Here is a 23,618-nt window from a genome sequence, read left to right on the forward strand (position 1 = left end):
AAATACTTATGATGGATTGCTGTGGTAGCGCAGGGGCAATGCACGATCCTTACATGGACGTCACAGTTTCGAGATCTGATGACCTTTGCTGTATGTCTTCCCCTTCTCTTAGTACAGTGTTTCTTAACCTTGTTTGAGGTACCGAACCCACCAGTTTCATATGCACATTCACCGAATCCTGCTTTAGTGATAAATCAAATATGAATTTTTTCCAAATTCAAGACGTAGGTATATATATATTTTTTTTACTGGTACACAAAATGAACCGTGCATGAACATCACCTTGATCAAAGAACAAAACCAACACAACCCACAACAAATTACATACCTGTAAATCAGTGTGACTTCTGCTGTTGTTTTTGAGAGACCAGTTCAGATATGCGTGGTTTCACCTTGGCAAGTGCTACTCTCATGTCATTTTCACAGCAAAGTCTGTTCCTTTTCTTTGTTTTTATGTCCAGCACCCTCGAAAAGTTTTGTTCGCAGAGATACAGTATGTTGTAACAAATGGTATAAAAAATTCCAGGGCTTTCTTAGCAATAATTGGGTACTTTTCCAACTGTCGACACCAAAACGTTGAGAGTGTTGTTGTTCTGAAGAGTTGCTGTTGAACCTGGCTCTGCTGAATTTCAATGATTTCGTCAAGGTATTCATAATTGACATCTGCTGTCTCAACAGCAAACGTGAACGGCTGTCTCACCCATGCTGGATATGACTCTCTTGTAGGGAAATATCCGTCGAGAGACTTTGCAAGCTCATCTAAGTGCGTGGCAATTGTTTGCTTCAGTTCCATGGATACAGAAATGTCTCCGATTCCAGACACATCTTCGATCTTACTTGCACAGTCGTCCAGAAGGGGAAAGTTTGCAAAGTTATTGTTCTCTGTTCGTCATTTCCATAACGGTAGTTTTTTTTGAAAAGCTTTTTCTTCTGCTTCCATGATGTTGACTCCACCACCCTGCATCTGCTGATTGAGATGATTTAGAGCTGCGAATATATCAGCCATGTACGCTACAATGAGAATGAACTCAGGATTTTTGAAGCAATCTGCATGACAATGTTGGTGCTCTTGCAAAAACAGGGCTAATTCCACATGCATGGCAAAAACACGATTCAGCACCTGTCCCCGGGATAACCACCGAACATTAGAATGGTACAGGAGTACCTCGAATTCAGAGCCCATTTCTTTACACAACTCACTGAAGATGCGGTGCCTCAGAGCACTATTTTGCACATAGTTCACACATTCCACTACAGTTTTTAATACTTCTGCCATTTTTGGAGGCAAGGTTTTTGTTGCCAACGCATGCCTGTGCAGAATACAATGCGTAACAATGATGTGTGGTGCATCGGCTTTTACTAGCGCACCAAAACCAGACTTTCTTCCGAGCATGACTGGAGCTCCATCCGTACAAACTGCAGAAACCATATCCCATGAAAGATTGTTGTCTCTGAGGAAGTCATCCACAAGCTTCTTCACATCGGCTGCCTTAGTTGTTGTTGTAAGAGGCTTACAAAATAAAAACTCTTCTTTTATGATGTTGTCTTTCACATAGCGCACGAAAACAGCAAGCTGGCTTAGATTAGAAACGTCTGTGGTCTCGTCGAGTTGAAGGCTGAATTTTGCCGGACTTGAAATTAGATCTGCGGCTACTTGAGCCAAGATGTCTTTACTCATGCACTCTATTCTGTCACTGATGGTGTCATTTGAAAGAGGAATTTGGGATAATTTACCTTCGGCCGCTGTTCCGAGTATCAGATTCGCCATCTTTAACGCCGCTGGTTTTATGAGTGTTTCACCGATGGTGTGCGGCTTGCCCTGCTTTGCGATCAGGTAAGCAACTTCGTACGATGCGGTGAGGATCGGTTTGTTCATGGGTACAAATCCAAGAGCAGGCAGAGTGGCCCTTTCATTGAATCTGGCTCTTTTCACCTTGAATTCAGCGAGCGTTGTGTTCTTGTATTCCCCATCTCCATGCAGCTTCAAGAAGTGTTCCTTCAGTTTTGCAGGTGTGAGACTAGAGTTGCTCAACTTGACATTGCAAATCATGCAGATAGGACGCTGACTCCCATCACGTTCCGTGATACATGTGAATCCATGTTGTACATATTCGTCCGACCACTTTCTTTTTTTGCTTGACATAGTATGGATTAAAACATTAAGAAAGAAACCACACGGTGACTACTGAGCACGCTAAATTCCCCGCAGCACTGATTGGTCAATTAATGTAACGTGATCACCTGCAGCAAGTGATGGCCAAGCGGGGTGTGTCATGACGAATTTACATAATTGATCAAATTGATGTTACAAAAATATTTGTGGCGGAGGCTCCGCTGAACCCCAGAGACCGACTCACCGAACCCCTAGGGTTCGATCGAACCCCGGTTAAGAACCACTGTCTTAGTACCTACTTTTCTGTCTAGCTGCTCGCAAATAAAGGCTATCTGAACCAAAAAAATAAAAAAAAGGTATATTTGTGACCAAAAACTTTATTTCAGTATTTTCTAATTGATCACTTGTTAACAAGATAGCAGTAAGCATTTAAATATGTAGGTAATATCAGAGTCTGACCTGTCCAAACACTTCCTCATTGACAGTAAAGGTGAGGTCAAGCATGTCTTCTATATCATTGTCCTTCATCCACTGGAGAGACTGGTGGAACTCCTCATCCAGATATTCCAGGTCACTCAGATCGCAGGGACTGGAGAATGGAAAAGACAAACAATAAATGACTGCACTTGTGTGAGTTTTTGGGGCTTCCAGTGAGCGTAGCCTTACAATAAAAACATTGTAAACAATTAAAATGAATATTGGTGAATGCTTTTTTTATATTCATGGTTAATTCTGGGTAAACATACATGCGCAGAAGGCCTTTATAGAAGGGTCTGGTGAAGAAGGCATCTAGCAGATACTGATGGATCAGAGCCAGACCCAGAATGCGGCCACTGAAACGGAACCTGAGGCACACAAACAAATGGATATTCGGTCTTATGACTGTAGTGAACACAAACCTGTGGGATATTCTTGATAATCTTGGTGTAATTCAACATATTAACTAAGCAACACACAATAGAGGTCACACACTGGATCTAATTATCCGGTGTGAATATTTCCAATGTCTCTGTAACTGATGTTGCACTGTCTGATCATTTTGCTGTTATCTTTGAAAGCACAATCAACATTGGCTCACTTAGCCAAACAGCTACTATCACAAAAAGTTCTTTCACAGACAACACAGCAGAAACATTTAATCAAATCTACTCTTTGTCCTCACCCGTAAGCTGCAGTGACGTAGATGAGTTGGTAGATAATTTCCTTTCTAAAATTTCAGGTATCATTGATTTTATTGCCTCCATTAAAGTGAAGATTATGTCTGGTAGGAACAAGTCTCAGTGGAGAAATGCACAGTTAGATCTGCAAGACAACTATGTCTTGGTGCCGAATGCAAATGGTGTAAAACTGAACTTCCCGTTTATTATGAAATCTACAAAGAAATACTGTGTAGCTATCACTCAACACTAAAACACGCAAGTGAAACGTTCTTTGCAGAATTCATAAACAAAAACATTAACAATACTTGAGTTTTACTTGCAACAGTTGACAGAATGACTGCAACATCTGAACTGCAATCAATGCAGCATGTAACAAATTTGCCAACTTTGAAGAGAAAATTTAAAAAATCAAAGGTTTAATCTGCACATCCACACTAAATCCAGTACCAATGCTGTGCCCAAACAAAACAAATACAGAAAAAAATGACTCAATTTCAACAATTTAACTATAAAAGCCTAGCAGAAATTATGAATCAATTAAGTTCAAGTTCCGGCTACATGGGTATCCTACCTACACCTTTCTTTGAAAAAGTTCTGCCTGTCATTAGAAATGATCTGATCCTAATAGTAATCTCATCGCTCTCATCAGGTGTTTCCCCCAGGCTTTGAAAACAGCAGGTGTCAAACCACTGATAAAAATGAACAATTTGGACAAATCACTACTGCAGAATTACAGGCTGATCTCCAACCTAACATTCATCAGCAAAACTATTGAAAAAGCTGTGTTTAAACAGTTAAATAGCTTCCTAACGATAACCAACCGCTTTGATGTCTTTCAGTCTGGTTTCCGGGCTCACCACACTACTGAGACTGCCCTTGTAAAAGTGTTCAATGATATCCATATAAATACGGACTATGGGAGAACCACAGTGCTGGTTCTGTTAGACCTCTGCAGCTTTTGACACTGTCGACCATGACATATTACTGGAACGACTGGATTCTCCAACCCAACTAGTATGCAACTGGTTTGAATCTTACATAAAGAACAGGGATTTCTTTGTTTCAATAGGAAACTTCTCACCGAAGCGGACAGAAGTCACATTTCCAGGATTAGAGAACTAATGTCTAAGCAGCATCTAGAGAAACTCATTCATGTGTTTATATTTAGTTGCATCAATTACTACAACAGTGTCTTCTCAGGTCTGCCTAAAAAAATCCTACAGCTGCAGCTGATACAGAACACTGCTGCTCCCGTTCTCACTAAAACCAGGAAGATAGAGCATAACTCCCCAGTTTTAAAGTCCCTACACTGGCTCCCTATAGCTCAGAGAATAGACTATAAGTCTATTGTTAGTTTAGAAATCACTGAACAGCTTAGCACCAAAATACAGTAAATATCTGCTGTTGTTGTATCAACCTTCCAGACAGCTCAGGTCTGGGGATGCAGAGCAGACTAGAACCAGAAGCAAACATGGAGAAGCAGCATTCAGCTTCTATGCACTGTAAATCTGGAACAAATTTCTAAAAAACTGAAAAACAGCCAAAATTCTGAGTGCCCTTAAATCTAGACTAAACACCCACCTGTTTAGAGTTGCTTTTGAAAGATAAACATCAGACATAAATAATTATGGTACAAGTGATAAATTGTGTGGTTTTATTACAAGTTGGCCCAGTCTGTTGGAAGAAAAGGTTCTTTGACTAGACTGGGCAAATCAAATTCTAGAATGGCACCGCCACCTTGAGCAGTCTATGTCTAGAAGTCAGGTGAAGAAGTAGCTGGAGAGAATGAACCAGAACAAGGCTGCAGATCAGCTTGTGAAAGCAAACATGCTTGCCCTGCAGTCTGCTCATGTAAGCAGGGAGAACTGTGAGGATTATGTTCTTTAATTTTTCCAGTGCATTTAACACAATTCAGTCTGATTGGCTCTGTCAGAAACTCCACAAAACACAGGTGGAGACTTCAACAGTCACCTGGATTAATGTCTACCTGACAAACAGAACACATTATGACTGAAGGGTCGTGTTTCTGTCCAGGCGGCGAGAGGCACAGGAGCGCCACAAGGGTCTATACTCTAACCATTTCTTTTCACTCTGTAGACCTCAGACTTTTCCAATCTTCTATCTAAGATTGAAATGGGGCATCAGAACTAGCATTTGGACCATGAAACTATTCCTCCAGGCTGCTGAAATTCCAATAACTTCTGATAACTCTCAGACATGTATCAGTTATATTGTGGTACATTCATTTCAATACAATTTGTGTTTTTGTGTTTGTGTAAATTATTACCATTCATGGTGATTGTCTACAAAGGCCGACATGGGGCTGATCTGAACGGTGTAGGTGTCATTGGCTGAATATTCAAACAGACCATAATATGGGTTGAACAATTCCCTGGAAACCAGGAAGAAAAACTCCCTAGAAGGCCCACTGTAGTCCAAGCTGTAACACACACACAGATTAATGCTTAAACCTCTTGTCTTGTACTTTCTTTTCGAGATTGGTTTCCACCTCACTCACCCCTCCTCCCCAACAAAACTGACGTAGAACTTGCTGCGCTGCAGGTCCTTCCGGGAGTAGCACATGATCTGGTTGAAAGCATCTTCCAAGAGATGGTCCCGACGGATAGTCACTCTTTATATGCACAAAAATGAACATGAAACACAAACTATAAGCGAAAACGAAGAGAGGATGTGTAACAAGATACACACAGATATAAATTCAGCTCACTTTAGCTTTCCAGGGCCTTGACCATAGCCTTTAGTTTCCAGTTTTCTGTAGAAGTTGCGGAGTTTTGCCTCAAAGTCTCTCTTGTAAGGAGCTGGGGCTCTGGCATTGGCTCGCTGAGTTCCTACAGTGAGACAGAAAGAAGGACTGACCGGTAGTTTCAGGAACATATTTTTGTATTCGCTAATATTTCAATAAGATACCTGGTGAGTTCTGCGGGGAGGAAACAGGGGATCCCCGAGGTGACTGGCAGTAGCTGGGGAGAAGTAAGGCATGAGGAGGGACATAGGACATCACTTCATCTTCAAACAGACTGCAAGGGGAGACAGAGAGAAAGACTTAAAACACTGAGGCAATACAACAGAGTAGCCCAGATGTAAACCACGGGTGGCAGAAAGGAAGTAAAACAACCAAAAGTGGTGCCTGAATGACTACAGCATTCAGACTAATGAAAAACCCAAAACAATTATAAGCCTGTGGGCTTATAGCTTACAGTGCATATGAACTCAGCACAATTGACATGACACAGGAATCTAGGAATAAATTATGGATACATTTTCTGCTTATGAGGTTTTTGGGACCCTTTCAACAAGGAGGAGTCCTTCCAGAGCCAGAACTCACTAGAGGTACTGTACATTCAGTAGGGGTCCACCAATTTACTAGCCAGATTTATCATCGCAGATTTCCTTAAATTTGGGAGATCGGTGATCAGTCAATACTTGCATGTGAAGCCAATCTTACCTCCTGATGTTATCTACCCAAGCAGGGATCCAAATATCAAACACTGTACTCTTCTGCTCTCCAAAAAGAAAGGCTTGAGGCTCACCAGGTCATGTCTGCATGTTTGCAGTTAATCGGCCAAAATTGGGATCGGCATGCCAGGCTTTTTAAAGACCAGTAATGAGTACAATCGGTGCATCCCTAATATGCTGGCGGACCTGAAAAATCCTTGGGGTTGATGTGGAAAAATTACAATTAGGTCACACCTGCTAGTTGTATTGCTATATGTTTATTCTAAGTTCTGTATATTCCCACCAAGTTAAAGCTGTTTGGGTTACATGCACAAGGTTGGACGTTGTTTTTTCCCAGCTGCATGGGAACCAGTCTGTTTCCCATGCTTTGGATCCCTTATCCCTTTGTACAAAACTCATGTGTTGTCTCTGCCTGGCAGAGATTTTCGTGCAGACCTGCTTCGTTACTGATTGTCCTACAAGCTCTCTGTATTGTGCACAATATATGAATAAACCTGATTGAGTGATTTCACCTGAACAGTGCTTGGAAATAGTTTTTTTCCACGACAGTTTGGTGCCGTGACCCGGATCCCTCGACTGGACATCCGAGGACGTCGACGAACAGCGTTAAGGCGCCGACCTGGACTAAACTCTAGCCTCAAACCTCGATTAAGAGTGATGAGGGCTGTTGGTCGGCTCCACGGCTCCAGCGCTGGGATCAACAAACTCAAAACCACTGTTATTAGGTGGGATACTCACTCAGGCTAAAATTAATTTTGCAAATTCCAAATTCTTAAATCTAAAATAGTAAAGGATCCGATAAGCCTTTCACCCTGGGGAATAGAGATTGATGGTGTTAAGAAGAAACGTTGGGTTAAAATCCCACGGGGAAAAATTAATAAGAAAAAAATAAATAAATAAATAAAAAATATATAAAATAAAATAATAATTAATAAAAAAAAGAAAACAACGGTTGGGAAAGAGTCCCTCCGGACATTGTTTGGGTTACAGTCTCAAACGGAAGAGAAAAAAAGGAATCACGGGTTTCTAGGCTGAGGGTCCTAGTGAAAGTCCTTAACGTTTTGGTTTTCTAAATTGGGGGAACTAAACCTTTAGAGAATCCTAAAGACCTTTATTGGAAATAAAGGCCCCTCTTAAAGGAGTAAGAGGCAGAGCTACCACAAAGCTGATTTGTTGGATTTTGCGAAGACGTTTGCAGTCTAAAGAGGAAATCCCACCCAATTCAAGAAGAATGGGTCTACGTGGTTCCAGAATGCAATCTCCTCCTCAGGGTGAATTGTTTGACTATATGATAACAAAATATGGAGGAAAAAAGTGTGTAATTTAGTGGATCAATGGATAAAATGTGGTATTTTCCCCACGGGTGGTTCATTGAAACTCTCTGTTTTGAAAAAAGTACAAAGAGAAATAGAAAATAGAGAACGTGCTTAAGAGACAAAAACAGATAGAGACTAGGAGTCTTGTTGATCTTGAAAAACATAAAGAGAGTTTAGAATGCTGGATGAAAGAACAAGACTGTAGGGAAAGATGGAAAAATGCTAAACAAATGGCTGGATGTAAGGATGATTCTGGTAGAATAGCGGGGCGACATGACAATGCTTCTATTTCTATGATTAAATCTGAAAATGTTTCTGCTTCTGTGACTGCTTCTAAAACAAAGGGAGTTAAACCCTCACCTTACAATTCTTCTTCTCTTCCCACACGTCTGTACCTGGACTTGAGTTCTCTCTCTGTGTTGGATCCAGATCTCGACGCCTACCCGATTCCACGACCACAACAAGCGGTACCTGCACCAACTGCTGGGGTCTCTCCAGTTTTAACAGCCTATATCAACAACAACGGCTGCAGCGGCAGCAGCAGCTGCTGCTCCTTCTAAGGAGGAATTGATTCCTACCACAGATCTAAATTTGACGATGTTATGACAGCAATAGAAGCAGTGAGTAAAGAAGTGGGTGAGTGTGAGAAGCTTTTGACGCATGCAGAGGAACGTTTGTCCACGATGGAAGACGAGCAAATGTCGCTAATTAACAAAGTTAAAAGCTTGGAGGAAACGAAGAAGCTAATGGAGGAAAAAATAGTTGACATGGAAATGAGGTCCCGCCTCAACAACCTTAGATTGGTGAATCTCCCCAAAGGCGCAGAGGGCTCCGATGCCTGTGGATTTTTGGAAAGCTGGTTACCAGAAGTGTTGGAGTTGCCTGCCCTGAGAAATCCGCTGATTCTCGAAAGAGCTCACCGCGTTGGCCCGAAAAGAAATGCAGAAGCACCCCCAAGAACCGTAATTATGCGATTCCTTAACTATAAACAAAAGGCTCTGATATTCAAAGCAAGTAAAGCAAAAACGGATATCCTCTACAAGAACCAGCGGGTGAGATTCTACAACGACGTCACTAGATACACAAGCAGCGCAAGCAGTACGATGGAGTCCGAGGACGAGAAAAAGATGGCGGCAGCGTAAGTCACTCTATGCCGTGCTCTCAGTGCTAGCACTCTTATTCTGCAATTTTCCTGAGTGTACGAGCGTGCAGTCGAGTACTTTTCTACTTTGTAAGTTTACTTTACTCTCGGGAAGATGCCTAAAACAGCCCAAAAAAGAACTAGTGACCACAGCAAGTTGGAAAAAACCTGCACTGGTGTTGATGAGAAAGACCACGACTATGTCGGTCCGGCTCTCCAACCGGAGATTGGTGAAGAGGATTTCCCGCCGCTCCCGGTAACTCCAAGTAAGCCTCCTGTTGCCAAGAAGCCTTTTCCAAATATGCTACGAACAAATAGCAACTCAAATCCTGATGATGCTATTGCTATGCTTGCTAACCTGATCAACACGAGAAGTGATGCTTTAGAAACAAAGCTGGGAAGTATGCTAGAAGAAATCAAAGATATTAAAATGAAAATTAACTCAGTGGAAAAACGAGTGGAGCGCAATGAAAAAGATACAACGTCCTGCTTAATCCGTGTTACTGAGATGGAGCGCTACGGTCGTCGTTGGAACCTCAGACTTCATGGAGTCGCTGAGACCGAGAAGGAGGATGTTCGGGAGGAGGTGTTGCGGGTGTGCCAGGAGATTCTTCCGAAGGATAAAGAAAGGCTTCAGATCTTCATTGATGTCGCTCATCGAGTTGGTAGAAAGGTCACTGCCAACTCCCGCCCTCGTTCTATCATCATTCGCTTCATTGCGAGGAGATATCGTGATTCCATATGGAAAGCGGCTAAGGGAAATGACTTCCTGAAGAGAAATGGTCTCCGTTTTACCGAAGACCTTTGTAAAGAAGACCGTGAGTCCCGCCAGAAGCTTTGGCCATGTATCCAGAAGGCTCGTGAAGAGGGAAAATCTGCCTACTTCGTAGGAGGTCGTGGTTTTATCAACGGGGTGGAGATACCTGCAGTGTTTACTCCAATGCTAGAATGGCAAGTCTATTCTCATTGATGGGTCCACTATTTTGGAACTTTACCCTAGGTTGCAAACTGAGATCTGGAACTTTAATAAGGTACTGACTCACGGTGTTCATGTCGTCTATAAATACCTTCATTCATTAAGTTACTTTTTCTGTTGCTTATATGTTATCTCTTTCGCTGATTTCTCTTAATGCCAGGGGGTTGCGTAATATGTTAAAAAGAAAAGCATTATTCTTGTTTGCCAAAAATTTTAAATCTGATTTCTGTTTTTTTCAGGAATGTCACTCTACAGTTGATGATGTTACTTTTTGGAAATCCCAGTGGGGGTAATTCTGTTTGGCTTTCTCATGGGTCTGAGCGCTCTGCAGGAGTCATGACTTTAAAACATAGATTTAATGGGAATATTATTTCTACTGAATGTGATTCGCTGGGTCACTTTATTTTTCAACTCTTTCTCTATGAAAATCATCATTTCATTTGTGCCAATATTTATGGTTACAATAATAAAAGAGATAACGATAAGCTGTTTATCACAGCTGAAAAGATCCTTATAGAATGGTTAAAAAAATGGCCAAATGCTATAATTCTTATGGGAGGTGATTTCAACACTGTCCTGGATGGTAACCTTGATAAATGGCCTCCTGGTCGACCAAATGCCTCAAGCCCGACTATTAAAGCTTTTATGGAAAAATTTAATCTAATTGACATTTGGAGAACTGAACATCCACATGACTATTTATTTACCTGGAGTAATAAGTCATTATCTCAACAATCTAGGATAGATTTCTGGCTGATCTCAGATTCAATAAAGAAAGAATCTGTGACTGTTAATACTTTACCTACTCCCCTTACGGACCATAAAGTTGTTGAAATAATTATAACACTCTCAGATGGTAAATATTCTAGTTATTCTCCTTCATACTGGAAATTGAATAATTCTTTATTAAACTATAAAGAGGTCACTATAAAGATAAACAAATTATTGAAATTCTTCTGGCATAAAGCTCAAGCAGATAATCTTTATGGTATTAATTGGGAACTTTTTAAATTCGAATCTGGAAAATTTCTAAGAAAATTTGGTAGTAACAAGGCTAAGACAAATAGAAATGAAGAAACCAAAATTGTAACGAGAATATTTGAACTCACTCAGTCGAATCCTTCTAATTTAAATGACTTCGAACTACAAGAGTTAACAGAATTACAACTTAAATTGGATCATTTTTACATTAATAAGAGTAAAGGTGCATTTATTAGATCAAGGAGAAAATGGTTAGAAGAGGGAGAACAAAACACTCATTATTTTTTTAATCTAGAAAAACATAATTCAACCACTAATTCTATTACCAGTCTAAAGATTAACAATGTTGTTACAGATAACCTTGATGATATAGCTAGATATTGCAGTTCCTTTTATAAAACTCTTTATCTCTCCAACTTCTGTCAGGCCTCAGCTGATGCCCTGTTGACCAATTTATCAGTTAATCAAATTTCTAATAGTGAACGAGTATGCTGTGAAGAGTCAATCTCTTTGCAAGAGATTGTGGACGCCATCTCACATCTCAAAATGAACAAATCCCCTGGAATTGATGGCCTGAGTGCTGAGTTTTACAAACACTTTTTGTTCGACCTCGCTCCCTTTCTTTTGCAAGTTTTTAATGAAAGTATAGAAAACGGTTCGCTCCCTACAACCCTCACTCAGGGTTTAACCACTCTGATACCAAAACCAAGAAAAGACCCTTTACTTCTAGATAATTGGCGTCCCATTTGTCTTCTTAACAATGATTACAAAATTTTTGCTTTAGTTGTAGCTAAAAGATTAAAATCTGTCCTTCATTCAATTATCGATGAAACTCAATCCGGTTTTATGAAAAATAGGCATATCACAAATAATATAAGGTTTGTTTTGGATATTTTAGATTATCCTGATCTTGTTTGTGATAATGGTTTTATTTTATTTCTAGACTTTTATAAGGCTTTTGATACGGTCGAACATGAGTTTATTTTTCAGAGTCTAAATAAATTTGGGTTTGGGAAATTCTTTACTTCTGTTGTTAAAACCTTATATCAAAACAGCAACAGCTCCATCAAATTAAGAAACGGCTCCTCTCCTAGATTCAGCCTCTGCAGAGGAATCAGACAAGGCTGCCCCGTCTACCCATATTTGTTCCTTTTAGTGGCTCAACTTCTGGCCGATCATATTAAAACCGGTCCTTTAAAAGGGATCACTGTTGCTGATAGAGTGGTTACTTTAACACAACTGGCAGATGACACTACTTTATTTTTAAAAGACCAGAGCCAAATCTCTTTAGCTATTAAGGAGATTGGTACTTTCTCCAAAGCTTCAGGTCTTTCTCTTAACCTTAAAAAATGTGAGATAATGGCCATTAAGGACTGTTCTATAGCCTCAATTGAAGCTATACCAGTTAAGAATGAGGTTATTTATTTAGGTATAAACATCACGAAGGATCAAATAAAAAGAAGCTCCCTAAACTTCGACCCGCTAATTCAAAAGACTAAAAAAAAGACTTAATCAATGGTTAGTTAGAGATCTTTCTTTGCGTGGCCGTATTCTGCTTACAAAGGCTGAAGGCCTCTCCAGACTAATTTATGCTGCACAGTCATTAGACATTGACAATAAAAATGAGAAGGAAATTGACAAACTGCTATTCAACTTCATATGGAAAAATAAGACTCACTATATTAAAAAATCTACTCTAATGAATTCATATGAAAACGGAGGACTTAACTGCTTATCTTTCTCTATCTTAAATAATACTTTTAAAATAAATTGGATCCGTAATTTTTTTAATTCTCCAGCGTCTTTCTGGAATATTATACCCTTTCATATTTTTTCCAAATTTGGTGGTCTAAAGTTCTTTCTAATTTGTAATTTTGATATAACGAAACTACCAATTAAACTCTCTAATTTTCATCGGCAGGCCTTTTTATCATGGTTACTCATCTACAAGCATAACTTCTCTCCTCACCGATACTTTATTTGGAATAATAAGGACATTCTATATAAGAGGAAAACTATATTTTTTGATTCTTGGTTTAATAATAACATTGTTTTGGTTGACCAATTGTTCAACAATGATGGTCTGTTGTTGACTTATGAAGAATTTCTCTGTAAGTTCAGTTTTCCTGTCTCTCCTGGAGAATATGCCAAAGTTTTTGGTGCCGTTTCTACAAAGATCTGTATGTTATTTCGGCAGAAGCCGAGAATCCTTGATCACTCTCCCATTTTATCTCCCATAAATTCTCCTGTTGGCAAAATTTGTTTGAATCCTTTTCCTTGTAACAATAATAAGTCAATCAGATCCCTGTTTCTGAAGGACGTGACCTCTACTCCTGTGGTCGTTCATTATTGGAATCGCTTTCATATTACTGTGTCTTGGAAATTTATCTGGCTGCTCCCTAATCACTTTCTTCTCTCTAACAAGATAAAGGAAGTTTCTTTTAAACTCATTCACCGAATCTACCCCGTTAAAGTCTATTTAAAGAAATTCAATTCTAACATTGATGTGAACTGTTCCTTCTGTGTTGTTTGTCCAGAATCGGTCACTCATTTGTTCTGGTTGTGCCCTTATTCTAAAATATTTTGGCAACATTTTTGTAACTTTGTTGATTCCAAAATTTCAGCAGGCTTTCACTTATATTGGGAAAATGTCTTATTTGGATTTCAACAAAATGGAGGAATGAATGTAAAGAGTCTCCTTATCAATTTACTAATTATTAAGGCTAAATTTCACCTACATAAATGCAAATTTTTGAAGAAAAAACCAAATTTTTTAGTTTTTTTGATCGAACTTAAACATTATTTATCAACAATTCAGTCCTCCACTAATCAAAAAGCAGAATCAACAATACGGGCTTGTAATCAACTTGGAATTTTGGATTATCTTTTATGTTAATGCACTGTGACATCTGGCACACGTATCACAATTTGTGCTATTTCCTTTATACATATTTATATTTATTGTCGTTTTCTTCTCTTCTTGCTTTATTTTATGCTCCCCCTGGTAAATTATTGTTATCTTCCTGAGATTTGTTCACAGTACATTTGTATTGTTGTTTATTACAATAAATAAAGTAAAAAAAAAAAAAAAAAGTACGATGGAGTCCGGAAGCGCCTCCGCGAGCTCGGGCTGAGACACGGCATCATCCCTCCGGCTAAACTGGTGCTAACGTACCAAGGGGAAACTTTCAAGTTCAACCCACCTGCAGAGGTCCAAACGTTCATCGATCAGATTCAGAAGGGACAGATAAGTGCAACGGAGTGACTGAATAGATGCAGTACTGATGGAGTGTAGTGTTGGTGCGTCTCTAATAAATATACCTTTTTGTTAGATCATCATTATGTTAACATGGTATAACGTGAAGCTGCACTCTTTATTATATATTTTTTTATATATACCTTATACTTCTACATTCATTGTTCTGTTGTGATGTTCTACCTCTATTATACACACTAGAGATCACCTCAAATGCATAGGGATAATTAGACTGTTGGAAACGCAGGAGAAGGTCGAGTACAGTACATATATTTAGTTTTTTTTTGTTGGTAGAGATTAAGAATTGAGAGAATAGATCATAAGGATCTATACATGTCAGTGGTTGGAAGCAATATACTGGGAGGGCCTGACCATTTGGTTGGGAATGGGGTTTTATTTGTTCAGGTAGTTCAGGGATTGTGGGTGTATGTTAACTGTTCAGTTGTTTTTGTTGCCCCTCTTGGACATATTTGTGGAGTTATTGCATCAATGTCTTTTAAGTTGACATGACGCAGAGGACGGAAATTAAATGCACATTCTGGAACTGTAGAGGCTTACATAAAACAAAAAAAATCAAACAAGTCATGAACAAACTGAAAGATTTAAACTCTAAAATAGTATTTTTACTAGAGACCCATCTCTTGGAGAAAGAAAATATAAAATTACGTAGGAGGTGGCAGGGGGATATATATGTAGCTCCATTTACATCAAGAGCCAGGGGAGTAATGACCCTAATTCATAATCTGTTCCTTTTCAGGTGACCAATGTTATTAAAGATAAATTGGGGAGATATCTGATTATTCAGGGGTCCATTTTATAAGAAACTCTGAACTTAGTAAATGTGTATGGTCCCAACTCTGATGATGATGTTTTCTATACCAACTTCTTTCTTGCCCTTTCATCGCTGACAGGAAAATACATTATAGGGGGCGACTGGAACTGTGTTCTGGACCCCACTCTGGAGAGGGCTTCAGGAGCTGACCAAACGCACACCAGAAGTAGGGAAACAATATGTAATTTTATGAAAGAATTAAATTTAGTAGATATCTGGAAACATTTAAAACCTACTGAAACAATCTACTCATGCCATTCAAAAGCATTTAGAACATACTCGCGCATAGACTATTTTTTGATTTAAAAAGATTTACTCTCAAATATAACTGATTGTTGCTATGATAGCATACTAATATCAGATCACGCGCCCTGTAATTTATTACATTCTAATAACAACATGTTGAGAGACCCTCCTCGATGGCTGAAAGATGAGAAATTTCTTAATTATGTTGGAGAAAAGATAGACGAATATTTCAGTATCAATACCACACAAACTTCAGCTTGTATAAAATGGGACGCTTTTAAGGCATGTTTGAGGGGTTATATAATCAGTTACACCCCATCAAAATCTAAAGAACGCAAGAGCAGACAACAATTAGAATCTAAGATTAAATTACTAGAACTGCAAGCTTTTAGAAATGGCAACACAGAAACAGAGAAGGAATTGCTGTTATTAAAGGCGCAATATGAAAAAGAATCTGCAGACAGAGCGGCCTCCAGTTTATTAAAATTAAATCAATCATTCTATGAACAAGGAGAAAAACAGGGGAAACTCTTGGCATGGCAAATAAAACAACTGAAAGTGCAAAAAAACATAACCTCTCTTATTAATAGTAAAGGGGAAACTTTAGTAGACCCAATCAAGATAAATGAAGAATTTAGAAAATACTATGAAAGGCTGTATGATTCTCAAGACACCTCCGATTTACAGGAACACGACTCATTTCTAAATAAGTTAATTATTCCCTCAATAGATGAAGGTTATAGAGAACAATTGGAAGCTGAAATTACAGAAGAAGAGCTGGGTAAGGCTATTGACTGCATGAAGGCAGGGAAGAAAGCTGGGCCTGATGGGTTCCCTATAGACTTTTATAAAAAATTTTAAAAACAATTACTAAGTCCTATCTTAGAGATGTTTCAGGAGACATATTGTAATGGTGGCCTACCAAAATCTATGACAAGTGCTTTAATCTTTGTGCTACCCAAACCAGGGAAACCCAGCAATAAATGTGAAAACATGAGGCCAATAAGTTTGCTTAATGCTGACCTAAAAATACTCTGTAAATTATTAGCAATACGCTTACAAGATTCACTTCCTTCAGTGATACACAGGGATCAAAATGGCTTTGTTTTGGGTTGGCAAGGCCTACACAATGTGAGGAGGCTTCTAAACATTATTCATGGCTTGGGTGTTAAATCAGGAACTGCACTTCTTTCTCTAGATGCTGAGAAGGCGTTCGACCGAGTCGAATGGGCCTATCTTTTCAACATTTTAAATCGTTTTGGTTATGGAAACAATTTTTAAAAATGGATACACTTATTATATTTAAATCCTACTGCAGAAATATTAACAAATAAAAATGTGTCCAAACCAATTGTTATCAAACGAGGATGCCATCAAGGATGTCCTTTGTCCCCTTTGTTATTTATTTTAGCATTGGAGCCTCTTGCTATAGCTGTAAGGTCCTATAAATCTATAGCAGGCATTACAATTAGACAAGTAGAACACAAACTTTCATTATATGCAGATGACATAATCCTGTTCATTTCAAACTTAAAAGAATCTATTCCAAGTTTGCTTAATTTAATATTTGGTCATATTTAAATATGGTCATATTTCAGGGTATAATATAAATAAAGCTAAATCTTCATTACTACTATTGGATGAAAAAGAAATGTCCCCAGAAATAAGTTCAGAATTTAAGGTTGTTAGAGATTTCACTTATTTAGGAATCCAAATATTTTCAAATCTAGACATGATTGTAAAGAAGAACTACGAACAAAAGAAATCACTGAAAATATCAATAGATGGATGCCCCTTCCCTTATCACTGATTGGCAGGATCAACACCTACAAAATGAATATACTTCCAAAAGTATTGTATATTTTTCAGAATGTCCCCCTGCTGCCTCCTGCAAACTGGTTCAATAATTTTAGGAAGTTAATTGTTGGGTTTTTATGGCAAAATAAACGGCCCAGGGTTAGAATGTCGCTCTTACATTTACCTCACAAGGAGGGAGGACTAGGGTGTCCGAATATGAAGTGGTATTACTGGGCAGCCCAACTTAGGACTATTAGATATTACTTTAATGCCGGGGATGCCCCGCAATGGACAGAAATGGAATCTGAATCTGTAAGTCCACCTTTACCTGTATAAATTTTTTCTGATTCAGTCCCAAGACTGTTGGGAAAAACGGTTAATCCTATTGTTAAAAACATGATCAAAATATGGTATGAAGTAAAGAAATTCACAAAAGAACCAGTTATATTGTCACAGTTTACTCCTATATGGGGTAACCAAGATTTCAGTCCTGGAAGAGCAGAGTCTGTATTTAAACAATAGGCCGCAAAGGGAATAGATAAAATTCATGATTTGTATCAAACAAATTCAGCTTACATGATGTCTTTTGAAGAGTTCAGGCAAAAATTTAATATAAATAGAAAATACTTCTTTAAATACCTTCAGCTCAGAAGCTACATTAGGACAAAAAACAAAGATTTAACCAAGCCACCAAAGTCCCAGCTAGAAGAAATGGTTTGCAAAGACAGCGCAAGTAAAGGTGCGATTTCAAAATTCTACAACTTTATGGTTTTAAATTCCCCAGAGGACTCAGCACTGAAACTAGAAGCCTGGAAATTAGACCTGGGAGTAAACCTGTCACTGGAGCATTGGCAGTCTGTCTGTACAAAGGCTCAGAAACAAACTGTTAACTCTCGCTTAAGGTTACTGCAATACAAATGGTTAATGCGAATCTATATTACACCAGTCAATTTAAATCGGTACAATCCTAATATACCAGATATATGCACAAAATGTTTAGAAGAAAATGAGACTTTGTTTCATTGTATTTGGGAATGCAGGAAAATTCAAAAATTTTGGAAAGCAATAAAAAGAACTGTAGAACATCTTGTGTCAAAAGATGTTGCACTAGACCCGGTTTTTCTAATTTTAGGTTTGTATCCAAAAAATACTTTGTTTACCAAATGTGAGCTACTATTGATTGATATGTGTCTACTACAAGCTAAAAGACTGATAGCACTATTCTGGAAGAGAACAACAGGACCAGGTATCAAACAATGGATCAGGCAAATGCTGAAGACATTACCTCTGGAACGCATAACATATCTCCAAAAAGGGAAAAGCGAATTATTTGAAAACATTTGGAGACCCTTCAGGAATTTTGTTGAAGGAGAGGACTTGTACAAGACGAAGAAACCAGCTAAAGACAAGATTAATGTCGAACCATAATGTTAAACAAGGGAGCCTCAGCAGTGGACTATTATCTCCTGTATACTTAAAGGAATGTATGCAGACATGTATCTAAGAGGGCGTTTGTTGGTCTTGTTTATTGTATTGGTTATATGGCAGGTATATCTGTAAAAAATACAATAAAAATATTGTTGGAAAAAAAAAAGCAAAGATCCCTGGGGAACGTCAGGAATGGAGATTTGTGCAGGATTTAAAACTAGTCAATAAATCAGTTTTACCACGTGCAACAATAATGCCAAATCCTCACACAATCTTCTCTCAGATTCCCTCAAATGCACAGTACTTTTCGTTGGTTGACCTTTCAAATGCATTTTTCTCTGTCCCTGTGGACCCAAAAAGTCAGTTTTGGTTTGCTTTTGAATTTGAAGGGAAATTATGGACTTTTACCTGGTTGTGTCAAGGCTTTTGTGACAGCCCCACTATCTATAATGCTGCTCTGAAGGCTAGCTTGGATTCGCTCCAACTTTCACCTGGTTCTGCTCTTATTCAGTGTGTTGATGATCTTCTGTTATGCAGTCCAACTAAAGAGCAATGTGAAAAGGCCACAGTTACCTTGCTAAAGCATCTTCATGCTGAGGGTCACAAAGCCAGTCTTTCTAAACTTCAGTTTGTCAAAGAAGAAGTCACCTTTTTAGGTCATGTGGTTTCAAAAATGTGTGGCTCCCTTTCACCTAAGAGTGTTTCTGCTGTTCAAAACATTCCCAGGCCTGTCACAAAGAAATAGCTTCTGTCTTTTCTGGGTATTACATCTTACTGCAGAAACTTCATTCTGAACTATTTGATTCTGGAGAGTCCTTTGAGAGCTCTCAGTAGTGGTCTCCAGGCTTCAGACACTGTCCAATGGACTACAGAGGCTGAAGCTGCTTTTACTCAGCTAAAGCTGGCACTACAGACTGCTCCTACACTTGGCATTCCTGATCCAAACAAACCATTTGTTCAAACAGTGGATGAAAAAAGAGGCTGAATGACATCCATCCTGCTGCAATCACATGGAGGAAAATTGAGACCTGTTGCATATTTTTCAGCTAAACTAGATCCTGTTGCTGAAGGTCTTGTTGGTTGTCTGCGTGCAGTGGCAGCTGCAGAAAAAGCTGTTCTTGCATCACGTGACATTGTGGGTTATGCCAACCTCACCTTATTGGTTCCACATTCTGTTTCTATCATACTTTTGGAGCAGAAAACTTCTCATCTTTCTGCTGCGCATTGGCTACGATATACATCTGTCCTTTTGGACATGCCTAATGTCACTGTGAAACGTTGCACTGTTCTGAATCCAGCAACTCTTTTGCTGACTCCTGACCTATCTATAGGTTTTATTTCCCTCTGATAAGGTGGAAAATTTTCCTCTACGTGAACTGAGAGATGTTAAATGGCTGTGTACCGTTGATTTGCAACTTAAACACTCTACTCCTTACTCCTTGAATTTGTGGTACCGCCATGCTAAGTATATTCAGTATAACAGATGTATAACAGATCAAATTGTTATGTTTGCTCACACATGCCATTAGCTGCCCACTCACCAATGGCGATTCCACAACCTTATCCAAACATCTCTGACTTGTTTCCAGACATTTTGAATTCTCCTCCACTTCCAGCTCTTAATGATTCCCACTGGGAAACAATTCCTAATAAAACTTCTCACACCGGTGTTTATGTTCATCTCTTAAAATACACTTTCCTTGCACACACAACTGATCAGTTCCACAACCCTACCTACCTGCGTGATGATTCTGATGACTTGGACTTTTTGTCCTCCGGCGATGAGGACGTTGATGTGTAGAATGTTTTTTTAATCTTTAAAAAGTGATAATCATTGATATTTTCAAGCTAGTGTCCTAGTTTAGCTTCCTATCCTGCTTTGCTCATTATAGAAATGTCTATGTTTCACAAAAACAAATGCCTGTCCTTTCTACATGTTCTGCAAATGCATTTTATATTTTGATTTTACATTTCCTTTCTAGCATTATGTTATTTTTCCTTTTCAGGGTTTAGTTGGAGTAGGATATTACCTTGTTGCACATTGTTGTTGTGACGTTGATTTTAAATTACTCGAAGACATATATGTGTTTCAGTATGAATTGTTTTTCTAGCTACTTATAGGGTTGTTTTCTATTGAGCTTCAATTTTTTGTTCGACATTGATTTTTGTTTTTTACTATTTGATGTTATTATTTCTTTTTGTTTTTATATTACCTTTTTTTATTACTATAGTTGTTCTTGATTTTTATCATGTCTTCAATCGTTGGTGTGATACCTCCGTGACTATCCTGGATAACACATATACAGGACCGTCTCCCTGGCAAGGAGGGGTTGCAAGATAACTTTTCCTACCTAACACAGTGATATTGTTACCTGGTTAATGCTGGTAGGTTTTTCGTATCTTGTGTATATGTGTTTTGGGGGTTTTTTTCTCTTTTTTTACATCTTCCAGGATAGTGTTATGTTATATCTTTTAACCTCGGAGGGAAATGACGATTAATATTAAATATTACATATTTACTTATAATCAAAAGGGGGGAAATGATGTGGAAAAATTACAATGAGGTCACACCTGCTAGTTGTATTGCTATATGTTTATTCTAAGTCCTGTATATTCCCACCAAGTTAAAGCTGTTTGGGTTACATGCACAAGGTTGGACGTTGTTTTTTCCCAGCTGCATGGGAACCAGTCTGTTTCCCATGCTTTGGATCCCTTATCCCTTTGTACAAAACTCATGTGTTGGCTCTGCCTGGCAGAGTTTTTCATGCAGACCTGCTTTGTTACTGATTGTCCTACAAGCTCTCTGTATTGTGCACAATATATGAATAAACCTGATTGAGTGGTTTCACCTGAACAGTGCTTGGAAATAGGTTTTTTTCCACGGCAGGGTACATCAAGATATTTCCCCTTTTTCACATGTAAATAATTTCACCACATTTAAAGCATTATTACACTGTAGTTGATGTATACAATTCTTAGATTTTTATATTAGTCTGGCTCCTCATTATGCCTGTGTTGAGGCAACTTGCCAGCCCATAGACTCCCGCTATCAATTCAAGCCATTACTGGCTTATGTTTATCCAGAAGGGCTGAAAAAATGATGCTACATGAAGCAAAGAGTTCTATCAATGTCTGATAAGCAATATGTGGTGGGTCGGATCATACTTAGTGACCAGATCTGGATCACTGTGGGCCATTTGGGGAACAATAACAATTAGGCTGGGATGGAAACACAGAGACAGACAATGGGGGTAAAACAGCAGGGATGTCTCACCTCAGCAGCATGACAAGGTCCGCATCTCCTGACAGTCGGGTCAGTCCTGACACACCATCTGTGCGGATCAGCTGGACCTTCTCCCTGATATCACATCAAACAAGGATGTCTCCTTTTTTATTTGCATTTTCTCATTTTTTATATATATATATTTTTTTATTTATAGAATTATATGAATTTGTAAATCAAAAGTACTTTAGTTTATTTTGAGTTATGTATAGAATGTCTTGGTATTTTACTAATACAGTTAGAGCACAAACTGTAAAAAGTCAACTAGTTTGTACATTTCAACTAAAAAATTTGGAAGAAAATGGAAGAAGCTTGCCAACCTGAGATAACATCTCAAACATTTAGAAGAACATGGAAATATTGAATCAGCACCTCAAGTCATCAGCCAGGATAGAAATAGGTCTTCCAAATGGACAATGTCACTCAGCATACAAATTAGCAACATATTGGCTTAAGGACAACAAATTTAATGTTTTGGAGTCACAAAGTCTTGGTCTCAGTTCCAGAGAACACTAGTGGTCAGAGCTGAAAAGGTGTGTGTAAGCAATAAAAGTTCTGTCAGAGGGAATGGGCCAGAATTCCAGCAAACTATTATGATAAACTTGTAGAAAGATACTGCAAAATTGGCCTCAATGGCTTTCTCTAGTCCAGAGAACTCCAGAGGACTTTAGCACTACATTCAAACATACCCCAATGGTGGCAAGCTACATTGTCGCCACGGCTCAGAAGACAGCCCGCCATGCTCTCACATTCTGACATATTACATTGAATTTAAAAAGCACACAAATTGAGAAATACATAATGTAAAACATTGTAACCATGAAAGAAGACATATGGTATACCTGAGTACATGCTTTCTGCTGAAGTCCGGCTGTCTCTCCTGCAAAATCTCAAAGATGTTTGGTTGTCGAAGAAAAGCCACAATCTTGTCATTGTAAGCTAAATGAGACAAGAAACAAGCGGGTCAGTTTTATTTGTTTCATTAAAGAAAGCTACAAAGATTAAAAAGTTAAAAATGTGGTACCTGACATGTCGCATCCTGAATTATGGATTAACTGTTTCTGAAGATAATGTTATGTTTTACTTAATATTAACGTAGGTATTGATTTCTGTGGATGGATGAAATTACCTTTTTGGGTTAAATGTTCCATCTTAAAGCTGACAGAAATTATTTTGATGTTTTAAGTGGATGTTGGTCTGTGGTGGATGCTCCTACCACCAACAGATAGAGTTAGTATTTATTTTTCTTAATTTACATTATTAGTTACAGCTTACATTATGCTTAAGTTAGTAATTTTATTTAGACATATATTTTCTAATGGGTGCACACTTTAGTTAATATTTGTCTGAATGGTTTTACTCACACTTGTTCTTTTGTTTGAGGTGCTGCCAACACAGACCAGCTGCAGGAGGAAGCCTGGAACATACCGTTTTTTTTCTAACACTATGGGTGGGGGGACTTTGTTGTTTAAAGTTGATTTTAATTATTTAATTTTGTCACTTAAATATTCACTTATTATTGTTTGTGCTAAGTTAAAGTTAGTTTTGCTTTATTTATTTCATAGGATGTTTTAGGTAATTTTGTATTTGTTTGTTCCTTTGTTATGTTGTG

At 38.4% G+C, this 23,618-nt stretch overlaps 1 protein-coding gene across 3 annotated transcripts in view; it reads right to left on the bottom strand.

The window, feature by feature from the left end:
• Window positions 1-1,788: 1,788 nt before the first annotated feature.
• The window catches only part of LOC116716093 (E3 ubiquitin-protein ligase HECW2-like), a 70,235-nt gene continuing 48,405 nt past the window's right edge, over window positions 1,789-23,618 (bottom strand). For all 3 annotated transcript variants that reach the window (XM_032556881.1, XM_032556880.1, XM_032556879.1), the window contains 8 exons: window positions 22,849-22,945; window positions 21,998-22,081; window positions 6,202-6,311; window positions 6,002-6,122; window positions 5,792-5,905; window positions 5,561-5,713; window positions 2,860-2,958; window positions 1,789-2,702 (listed from right to left, as the gene is read on the bottom strand). In XM_032556881.1, the coding sequence (XP_032412772.1) occupies window positions 2,561-2,702; window positions 2,860-2,958; window positions 5,561-5,713; window positions 5,792-5,905; window positions 6,002-6,122; window positions 6,202-6,311; window positions 21,998-22,081; window positions 22,849-22,945 (920 nt within the window). In that variant the 3' untranslated portion in view covers window positions 1,789-2,560. The remainder of the gene's footprint in view (window positions 2,703-2,859; window positions 2,959-5,560; window positions 5,714-5,791; window positions 5,906-6,001; window positions 6,123-6,201; window positions 6,312-21,997; window positions 22,082-22,848; window positions 22,946-23,618) is intronic.

The sequence above is a fragment of the Xiphophorus hellerii genome, chromosome 24, assembly GCF_003331165.1.
Source record: "Xiphophorus hellerii strain 12219 chromosome 24, Xiphophorus_hellerii-4.1, whole genome shotgun sequence".
NCBI classification, from domain to species: Eukaryota; Metazoa; Chordata; class Actinopteri; order Cyprinodontiformes; family Poeciliidae; genus Xiphophorus; species Xiphophorus hellerii.